This window comes from Ammospiza caudacuta, chromosome 2 (assembly GCF_027887145.1).
Source record: "Ammospiza caudacuta isolate bAmmCau1 chromosome 2, bAmmCau1.pri, whole genome shotgun sequence".
Classification (NCBI taxonomy): domain Eukaryota; kingdom Metazoa; phylum Chordata; class Aves; order Passeriformes; family Passerellidae; genus Ammospiza; species Ammospiza caudacuta.
In genome coordinates this window covers 57,076,953-57,087,818 of record NC_080594.1, presented here as the reverse complement: position 1 = coordinate 57,087,818, position 10,866 = coordinate 57,076,953, and the positions used below count along the sequence as shown (strand labels likewise).

Sequence of the window (10,866 nt, the reverse complement as noted above, 5' to 3'; positions counted from 1 at the left end):
TTATTTCACTAAATGCTGTGTGCAAACAAGCCAGTTCATTACAGTGGCACAGATTATTTCCATAACCAGAAATAACTGGTGACCTGAAAAAATCCACAATCCATAGAACCCAACGCTGAGCTGAGCTGCAATTGCCTTACGAGCTGAAGGAATACTTCACTTACAACACTGAAGCTGCTGATGAAATAAGTCAGTGCCTTCCCTGGCTGGGGAGGAGGAACATTTCCCCCTGCACTCAGAGTCCTTCAGATGTACTGCTCCTCATCCGCCCCGTTTATGAGCAATGACCACTTGCCCCCTTCCTCCTGGATGAAGCCATTGCATCTGGGCAGCCTGTCTGAAGCCAAGGAGGAGAGGGACACTTGGCTTGTCTGGTCCCAAGGAGATGGTTTGGAAGAGTCCCTCCTCCTATCATCCATTCCAATGTGAACACTGATTTGAGAAGGAGTGAGTGGCTTCATGCGGCCTTGAGCTTGTGCTTCGTAACTTTCTGTGTCTGGCTTCTTGTAACTGAGAAAGAGAAAGAGAAAAGATATTTACAACAAGAGGTCAATGTGTAGAAGCATCTGGCACTGGAACAAATCAGAAACTTCTGATAACCTAAATGTATTGAAAGTGTTTATATAGAAAAAATAACTTTATAGATTAATTATACATGTTTAAATTAAATTTCCTATCTAATAGCTCACAATTAATTTAAAATGTGTGGTGCCTAGAGGTTTAAGGGTCTCAAAAATCAGTTACAGAATAGTAATTTTTATTACTACTTGAATTTTGAGCCTGCCAATTCTCTCAAGCCAAGACAAGCACAGAAGGATAGGGGAGGATGATGGGGAAATGCAGAACACTCCTCAAGATGTTTCTGATCTGAGTTTTCAGTCATTCAAGACCACATACCACTGATTGAGCACTCTTCTGTTGCATTTAGGGACATGGTTTAGTGGTGGTGCCAGGTTAAAGGGTGGACTTAATGATCTTAAAGGTCTTTTCCAACCCAGATTATTCTATGATTCCATGCACTTCAGGCACAGTGTTATATAGCTAAGAGTACTCATCACATGGATTTAAAACATTTAAATAATAAAAGAGAGGGGCTCTCAAAGTGAGGTTCTTTAATAAACATCATGAGTTTGCTGAATTATTAGAATGTTCTATACCTTCTAAGACAATTGCAGGTAAATGGACTGAATCACACAAAAATCACTTTCTGATTAAATGCATACTAAGTCAAATCCCAGAAATGGCAAGGATGTGTGGTCTTCTTCACATATATATATGTGCACCATTGTGTTCCTTGGAACATGAAGCTCTATTCACCTCATCTGAGGCTTCAAGAAAGATTATTGTCCTAAAATGTATACTGTAAGAGAGCTTCCATAAGTCTGAAGCCAAATATTTTTAGGGGGTTCTCAATATCTACCTAAAATGGTGTGTGACACTTAATGAAATTGGCACAAGGTCAAAAGAAATGGGAGAAATTAAGGAATCCTGTTATAGAAATGTCTCATCCTTTGGATAACTATACACTGAAACCTTTTAGGATGAAAATCCTGTAGTGGTAGGGCTGACTCTGCAAACAGACATGTATGTATGTAATTTGTATTTATATTGTGATCTCATTGAGCATTTGCAGGATTAGAAACATGATGTAGGAACAGATTTCCCATATTTGGAACATTAGTTTATACTATACTGTACCGTACTATACTGTAACATACAGGAGACCCCAGCTACAGTAAAAATATGTGAAGGTTTGGATCAATTTCCGACACCATAAAAAGTCTTATTCTTGAAAGGTGTTTGCTTTCTATGCTGTTAAGAAGAAGATGTCCACTGTAACTGCCAAAAAGGGTACCCAAAAAATGTAGTGTTAAAATGAATAGAACTTGAAAAATCTTGTTGTAGATCAGAAACAGGTTTGCTTCCAAAAGAATAGAGAGATGCCTTATCTACAGCAAGGTGCAAAAGAATAAATACACTGCTTCCCTGTTTCTCTCTGGCTAACTTAAATAGACAAAAATAATAACCAAACAGGTACAAATATTTTTTTTCAAAAATCTATTGTTACCTTATGGAGAATTATCTTTCCAACTAGTTGTTCACTTGATATTCACAGCAAAACCTCCTGATCATTACTTTACTTGGTATTGAACTAGATCTCCACCACATGGTCCCAGGGGACATCCAGTCACACTTTTAGCTGCTAGTTAAAGCACACTGCATACTCTCTTAGTCCAGGTAAGTTCATAATAGTGACACCTGTCTCTTTTGGAGCCAAGGATCAGACAGAGCAATCCCAAGCTAATGGACTTCCAGGGACTTTTAGATGTAGAAAGCCCAAAGGGTGTCTCACTTGAGCCCCAGCCTCAGTACTGCCACAGCTCCCCAGCTGATAAACACAAGACAACTTGCCATTTCAGCTGCAATGAAGACAGCAGGACAGACACAGAAGAAGCTGCCATTGCAGCTGACCCCATCCAAGGCTGAAGCACGAGACCGACAGGCATGAACACACCTAGGGAAAAAAACACATGGACATGAGCCAGAGCTGCTCATCCCAGCACAGGCATTTCCACCCCTGCATAGCACAGAACAGATCAGCAGGTCTACAACACAGCTGCTGAGACCTCCAGAAACACAACTGGTTCATTATATGTATTTACTCACTCATTACTAAACATGTCCCTTCCATTGCAAGGGATGACCATTGCACCCATACAGGTACAAGACTGCAGCCACAGGGCAAGACTATTTGTCCTTTCCAGGTATTCTGCACATATGAAACACAGCAAAGGAAACAGAAAGACGTGGCAGTAGTACAGGAAAAGGAGGGAGAAGTTACTCATAAACAAAACAAGGAATACTTGAAGTAAGTTTTAAGTGGGAATTTAGAGCATGAGAAAATGTGTGACAGAGGCATAAAGACTACAAGCAGTAGGAGAGAATATGTGTGATTAAGGGCAAATAAAAGAGGGAGCACCCAAAAGTAAGATGGCACATCTGATTAGAGCTGGGTTTGAATATACAGGAACTAATCCCCAAGTATCACTATATAAAGTAAGAGCATAGTTTTAATTTCATCTAGAAGTATTTCTTCCTTAGAGGCAAGCAAAAAAAAAAAAAAAAAAGAATGTATTGTGTATCAATTTCACCCTCCTCCTACCAAATTTTAAATAATCTAGGAACTTGGTTTTGGTTCCTTGAGCAGGTAAGCAAATCCTGTAAGAGGCACCACAGAGACCAACTGTGCTGCTGTCTGACAAGCTGAGCTCTTGCAGTCACATACCTGCTGCTATGGGTATTCCAAGAAGATTATAAATTAAGGCAAGAATCAGATTTATTCGTATTCTTCGAACTGTTCTCTTGGATAAGTGAATACTGGCAACTACATCCAGCAAATCATTCTGCAAGACAGAAGAGCACTGAAAGTTTTCCACATGCAGTCTTCAGAAAACTAAACCAAAATGAGGACTGTGAGCGATAAAAGCGGACAGGCCAAAACTGTAGTGCTCACTCGAATAAGAACAACATCTGCAGCTTCAATGGCAACATCGGTGCCCGTTCCAATTGCAATTCCAACATCAGCCTTGGCTAGTGCAGGGGAATCGTTGACTCCATCACCAACCATTGCAACCTTCTTCTTTCCATTTTGGAGCTCCTGGACCTTTGCAACCTTGTGAGAAGGAAGAACCTCTGCAAAGACTTTTTTGATCCCAACCTACGTACAAAGAAAGACAGCCCGTGTTGGTGACACGCTTCATGCTGGAAGGCAGAGCCCTTTGGTGTTCTAGGTGAAGGGGCAAACAGGAATATCAACCAAACTGATTCTGGTGAAGTCAACATTTGCAGGCTACACAGAAAACTGAAGAGCAACATACCTTTGGCATAAGAACAGGATTGATAACAGCACCCTCCTATAGCAGAGACGCTGGCAAACCATACTCTGCCCTTCACATCAAGCCCTGCATGACTTCTGGAGCTCCACTGCCCCAGCAATAAAGATTTGTCTTTTAAATACCTTCAGGAGAGGTGACTCCACCACTTCCCTTGGTCCTGCTGGCCACACTATTGCTGATCCAGGCCAGGATGCCACTGGCCTTCTTGGCTACCTGGGCACACTCTGGCTCGTGTTCAGCTGCTACTGACCAGCACCCCCAGGTCCTTTTCTGCTGAGCAGCTTTTCAGCCCCTCTGCCCCCACCCAGCCTGCAGGGCTGCAGGGGCTGTTGTGACCCAAGTGCAGGACTTGATACTTCACCTTTTTGAACCTCACACACCTGGCCTCAGCCCATCAATCCAGGCTGTGCAGAACCCTCTGCAGAGCCTTCAAGCAGATAATGCAACACACGAACCATGTATGATCAAGCAGTTACAGCAGAGGAAACGCAGAGACAAGAAGTATGTGCAGGTCTCAGGGAAATTATAAAAATGAAGCAAATGGCTGGCTAAGTGCTTCTACCCATCCACATAGTAACTTGTGTGGAGTTGCTAGCAATGGCTCTACTGTTGTAGTAGAAAAACAGATGAGTATATTAAATAGTGCTGGGATAATGCCCTTTGTTTGGCTGCCTCACCAGGCAGAAACAGCTTTTCAACATATAAGATACAAGCTCTCTTTTAACCTTTTAAAAAGTAACATTTTAAAACGTTTCAAAAACTGTTTATATTTTTTTTCCATTGTAAAGAATGTTCCAAAAATTCAATGAAAATGTAGGCTGACACAAAATAAGCTTGTTTAGAACATTCATCTCTGTTCCTGGAACCATAAATTCAAGCTTGTTTCTGAAAACTTTTTTCCTTGATGAAGAAAATTGGGTGGGAAAGCACTTTATCATAACTGAACACAAAAGCAAAAGTGTAAAAGCCAGAAGGAGGAGGATTAAAGCATCACATGGAGAAACAAAACAGACCTCAGAGCACAGAAGAGCATGCATAGCACAATGGTGGCTGAGTCAGCTGTGTGGTGGGATACCTGAGGAAAGTAAAGTGGCACATGGTAAGAGGTTAGAAGTAGACCAACACAAAGGGAAAGAAGGAAAGGAAGATTGAGAGGGTGGAAACATAGCAAGGTAGAGTAAGAATCTGACTTTTCATTTATAGTTTGCCATGGGGAAAAATATGAACCCAACCTCCTTTAGACTGCTATGCTTCTTAGCAATAATTCATATTGTTTTGTTACCATTTAAGATAATGAAAAATCCACACTGTGGACTCCCTGACTGACCAGGACTGGATCTTCAAGGATCACTAACCAAAGAGGCCTGCCTTTCAGTGAAGGGAAACAGGAGACTTCAGTTCAGCAACCAATTACTGCAAGAAACTTCATTACTCTGGAGAAGTACTGACTGCATGTCTACAGTGGGATCTTAACATAGCCACTGCCCTCTACTGTGCCATAGCACTTGACCTGATTTTCAATCCAGTTCAAGAAAAAATTGTCTTCATTTAATATATCCAGGGAAACCACAGTTTCAGGGAAACTGAAGCTCCTGCTTCAAATTCACTGGGGCAAGCAGGAGTTCCAGAACCTCATCATGTAGCTTTTTGAACCACAGAGAAGCAGATACCTGAGTAGCAATGGCTTTTGCAGTTTTCCTGTTGTCCCCCGTTATGAGCACCACGTCTATTCCCATGCTCTGCAGCGTGTGCACAGCAAGGGCTGCCTCCTGCTTGACAGTGTCTGCTATGGCGATCATTCCACACAACGCACCTGCACCAATGGAAACATCCTCCGTCAGAGAGAGCTGTGGGAGGCAAAGTGGCACCAAGAGAACAGAGCTCCCCCTCCATCCCACTGTGGCAGCTTGTGAAATAACACATTCTGAGCCACATTGACACTTGTGTCTGCAGCTCTCTCACTTATGGTCTCTTCTTCTTATCATTTCCCTGTTTCAGATATTTAGGGATCAGGAAGATGAGGAGGAAAGTAGCTTTTAAACAAGCCTGACTTCTATGTTTTATGGCATGGACAAATATGATAGTTGGTCAGAGAAAGTGTTGGTATTTGTGCTCAGGTCAGATGTTAAAGCCACTCGTCCAAGAGGAAGCATATAGAGTCTGGTTTTATGTCTCCTAGTCTTTCAGGGTGGAATCTCTACTAGAATTAATTACTTTCATTGAGAAGTCTTGCATCTGCCTTCCAGTACATTGGCTCAAAGGTGCATCCATACTTCCTTCACAAGCAAATGCCTTTCAAAACTGCTCTCTAGGGGCACCAAGAATATTTGTTCAGTAAATGAATCATTAGCCTAATTTCAAGATCACAGGTGTGCTGGCAATCTGTCACCATTGTAATCATTTCTCATATCAATGTATTGTCTGGGATCTCTTTTTGCATGGTAAAGAACAGAACCCCACTGGCAAAACTCACTTGACTGATCTAATGAGCCACCATGTTTATTCATGCATGTTTATTTATGCATGTTTTGAAACCAGTGTTGTGATAGGTTGGTAAACGATCCTTAACTGATATAAATTAAGAATTGGACATGGCACCATATTGGCACTGCTTGTTTGAACAATGATCCTAGACAACAGTGGGTACAGAAATTAATTCTTAAATAAAAACCTACACAACAAAACCTTATAAACACTGTTCAGTGGTAAAAGCTTCTTTTAAGAACACCTTGATACTTCACAGTACACAAGCAGTTCTGCACTAAAAGATTAGTAGTTTCTTAACACTAAGCCAGTGATCAACTGCTTCAGATTGTTTTCATCTGTTCTGCAGTAGGATTGACTCATACTTGCTAAGTCACTCAAAGCAAGAGCAGTTACCATCTATAGCCACTAGTATGGCAGTCTGTCCTTTCATTTCATGGTTTGTCATTGCATCATTCACATCATTTGCAATATTCAAGCCATTGCGTCGCATCCACTCACGATTTCCAATCAACACCGAGTATTTCTGAGAAGCTGATGGACCTTTGTGCACAGACAAAAAGAAAAATGAGCATCTCAAAAGCAGTGTACACAAGCAGAGATATTTGAGAAAGACAAGTTAGGTGGAGGCACTGCCTGAAGACAGCCTGATAAAAGTTTTCTCTTTCAAGATTCACTCTGTGCCTCTTTACACACAAAACTGTGTCATGGACTTAATGGAAGCACTTGCTCGTGTTTGCCTTTGTCAGCTGGCATTGTTTCTCTGAATAAGCACAGTACACACATTTAGTTAATGCCATCCTGCTTTGTTCTCACAACTAATGACTTTCAAATATAAAAGCTATTTTTGACAAGAAAAAAGTAGTGTAGTTCTAACAAACAATGCACCTCATTATGAATCCAATCCAACTTCACAAGAACCATATAAGCAGGTGAGAAAATATTACATTAGCACCATTCACAAATGGCACAGTTCTGATGATTGAAGTTCTCATTCTATTTAATTCTTCTAAGAGCTTTCTCATAAAGGTCAAGAGCACCACAGCCTTCTGAAGAGAACTGATGAGCTTCTTAAGGAAGGCTTTAAATACCTTTTCTTTCTCTCCTACACTACAAAATAGCAAATTGGCATCCAGAGAATCTGAAACACACCTGAATTTTATTAGCCTAATCAAAGCTATCAGGCACTAAAATAAGTTTTCAGATATAGCACATTTTGTTTTGCATCTGCTGTATAGGTTTGAGTTTGTTTTTTTTTTTAATTAAGTGCTTTGAGAGGTATATGAATAGGAGACAAAAGGTCCAAGTTAATATGGAACTTAAGAGTAGGATGTAAAAGTTGCAGTAAGATAATATATGTTAAAAGCAACTGCTTTAAATGGGAAGATAATGCAAACTTTGCTGCCTGCTGGACCATTTTTCTGTCCAAAAGGAACATTACTGGGTATGCCTTTATTGTCCATGTATTGTATAGAATTTTCAAGTACTCATCACTATACCTAATTCTCAATTAAGTTTCTGAATTGCAGAGAGAGATCAAGAGTTGTGGAGAGAGCTTCAATTTTCATTAAAGCACATTTTTGTCCCTCCTGTTCTTTGCCTTCTTCTGCCCCATGTCCACCTTTCTTTTGTACATAGCTTGGTAGGTGGTCAGTGCTGTTGGTTCATTCTCCCCCACATTGCAGCTGGCACAAAGGGCAGCACAGGGCAGATAATCACTTACCTTGTGGTTCCAAGAGTGGGATAACTCCATCATCTCCCAGAGGAGCACTGCTGTCCCCAGTCCTGTTAGCATCCAGCTTATTGGGAGCTTCCTCAGCTGTGCCAAGGACGGCCTCAACTCCTCCGACCTTGCAGCTGATACCACAGCCTGGGACTGCCTGGAAGTCGGTGCAGTATCCCAGGCTCTCAGTGCCAAGCTCCTGAAGATGTAACCAGAGGCCACCATCAATCTGTGCTGCCCATGTGGGGTACAAACATTAGATAACTCTTGCCAAAAAGAGGCCTCATTCCTCCCCTTGGCAATGACTGACCTACTGAAAACTAGCCTGGAGTATCAGTAGCACAGAACTAAAAATAAGGATGCTCTGGGTGTGCTGTGGCTTAGACTTCTAGAAAGGGGCAGCCATACAGATCACAGCCAGGTCTCAGCCCTAGCAGCAGCAAACCACAAAGAACAGCTTTTTCTGGTAGTTCAAGGATGAAAAAATTAGATTGGTGGTTCATTACTTTAGCCAAGACTAGGAATGAAAAAGAAATATTTCAACATTAAGCCACTCAGCTTACAAATGAGGCAACTTCTAATTAACCTCACAGACATCTGCCTGTGGTGGATCAGACCTTTTTGTAGATATGTAAGAGTACAGTGAAAAACTGTATCTGATTCCTGGAGGGATCTGTCTGGATGTTAGGGAAACTAGGTTTTTCTGTTGACTTAGGGAGAGATACCAGTGAGTACCTTCAAGATGAGATAAAGGGATTATCAGGACCCTAAAAGCTACAAAAAAATTTGAGAAAATATTAATTTGTAAATAAGTTATTCTCGGTTGTCTCTGAAAGCTGGAACTACATGTAGCTCTCTGTGATCTTAAAACACAGGGATGACAAGGCAGGAGGTAAGAACATCAGCCAACATTATAGCAGTACAATTCATATAAGCCATGATCCAGTAATAACTTCTTCATGGGATGACTACAAAACAGTCAGGGTACTAAAACAAATTTTAAATTAAAAATGTAAAACACAGGAAAGGCAATTGGTTTGTTGCTTAAATTCTCTTTTTCCTTCTAAATTTATGTTTTTACTTCTAAATTTTATCACTGAAAGATCTAGCAAATTTGATATATTTTTAAAACTATTTTTCCCTAAATCAATTAATGATTTTTCTTAGCAGACATAAATTGTTTATTTACATAGGCTTCCTATTTTCACTGTGACTTGTGTTTTACTTCTCCCTGAAGCTTGAGGAACACATGACATATATAAATGACCTCTGAGGACATGTAAAATTTACAAAGACTTGAGTCATTGGTCAATTCATTTGTGAAACTCGCAAATATTACAGTTTAATATTCAAGCTTCAAAGCCTTTTGAAGCTAATTTATTCAGATGAGCAAGTGACTAATAGAAGTGACTATAGTCAGATAATATAAATGTCATCACACACATTTGCTTCATGATGTTATTTTAAGTATAAGTATTCCTCCTGCATATATTCCTTATTTTCTCTTTAGTTCAAGATAAACTTAGTGAGATCTTCCTTCAGAACTCCACATTGTTCCCAGAAAAGCACAGCTTAGATAAACACTGTCTGGTAATGTCCAGAGCAAGCTGCACCACCATGCAATCTCCCAGATTTCCAGTCTGTTACTGTTCAGGCAGGCTCTTTCCTCTGGAACCTGATCATTTTATACAACATTGCTGCATTTTCACTGATGCCTTCAGGCCCTGGATGAAATAGGAAGGCTAAGTACCTCTTTGCAGTATTTAGTGACAGCCATTCCTAAAGGATGCTCGCTGCTGGCCTCTGCTGTACCAACAACAGCCAGCACCTTCTTCAGGGGCAGCACACCTGTGTCTCCCATCAAAAGCACCCTCATGACTTTAGGAACTCCACAGGTGATGGTCCCAGTTTTATCAAACATCACAGTCTTGATCTGCAAGAAAGAAATACATTTACTGCCTAAACCCTGCAAGTGCAGGGGTGCTGGTATGTTTATGGCACAAAAATACAGTCAAGACTTTAATGAACAGTTAACTATAGCCACACAAAGACAGAATAAATCTACAGAAGCAGGGATTCCTCTAGATACCTTGAATTATCTGTACAGCAGATAACTCCTTATGCTTTCTTATTAATTCCTCATAAAGCTACAAGATCATCCTGTGTCTATATCAGGATTCCAGGCAACAGTGTAGGACTGAGATGCATACACAAAGGACAGAACATGCATTCACATGCAGGAGTCACATAATGGCACCTTAATCACTTTTACCACAAGGTATGTGATGCAAAGAGGGCTTTTTGAATGCAGTTCTAATCAACAATGACACTGAGGAAAGGGTACTCCGGAAGTGTTTTGGTCATAAAGAAGATGTAAAGGGTGCAAGAAGTTCAAGAAACGATAACCTAAGCAAAATTGATGTCATGCTATTCACCAAATTCAGCCATGAATTGTCAGCCAGGCCAATGGGTCTTGAGGAATCAGAAATGAAGCAAAAAACAGAGCCCCACATAGACTGGAACTCAAAGATAAAATAAATTCTAATCCTGAAAATAAACACAGCAGAAAGAAACACAAACTCCACAAACTTAGCAAAGTAGGCACTTATTCCATATCCAACTAACCAACACACCAACCTTGCAGAATCACAGAGGTCACCTAATTTTCAAAGCCCTGACCATAGCCTTGCTTGGATCCAAAAAGTAAAAACTTCCCGCCTTAATTAGCAGTCTTTTTTATATTTTCCAAGAGACTTGGAAAAA

General features: G+C 40.6%; 1 protein-coding gene across 1 annotated transcript in view; it reads right to left on the bottom strand.

The window, feature by feature from the left end:
• Positions 1-245: 245 nt before the first annotated feature.
• ATP7B (ATPase copper transporting beta) overlaps positions 246-10,866 on the bottom strand; it is a 30,145-nt gene continuing 19,524 nt past the window's right edge. Inside the window, exons 14-22 of the mRNA XM_058800619.1 lie at positions 9,854-10,036; positions 8,152-8,302; positions 7,107-7,141; positions 6,777-6,906; positions 5,567-5,709; positions 3,515-3,718; positions 3,287-3,404; positions 2,413-2,515; positions 246-510 (exon numbers count right to left, since the gene is read on the bottom strand). Of these exons, the coding sequence (XP_058656602.1) occupies positions 246-510; positions 2,413-2,515; positions 3,287-3,404; positions 3,515-3,718; positions 5,567-5,709; positions 6,777-6,906; positions 7,107-7,141; positions 8,152-8,302; positions 9,854-10,036 (1,332 nt within the window). The remainder of the gene's footprint in view (positions 511-2,412; positions 2,516-3,286; positions 3,405-3,514; positions 3,719-5,566; positions 5,710-6,776; positions 6,907-7,106; positions 7,142-8,151; positions 8,303-9,853; positions 10,037-10,866) is intronic.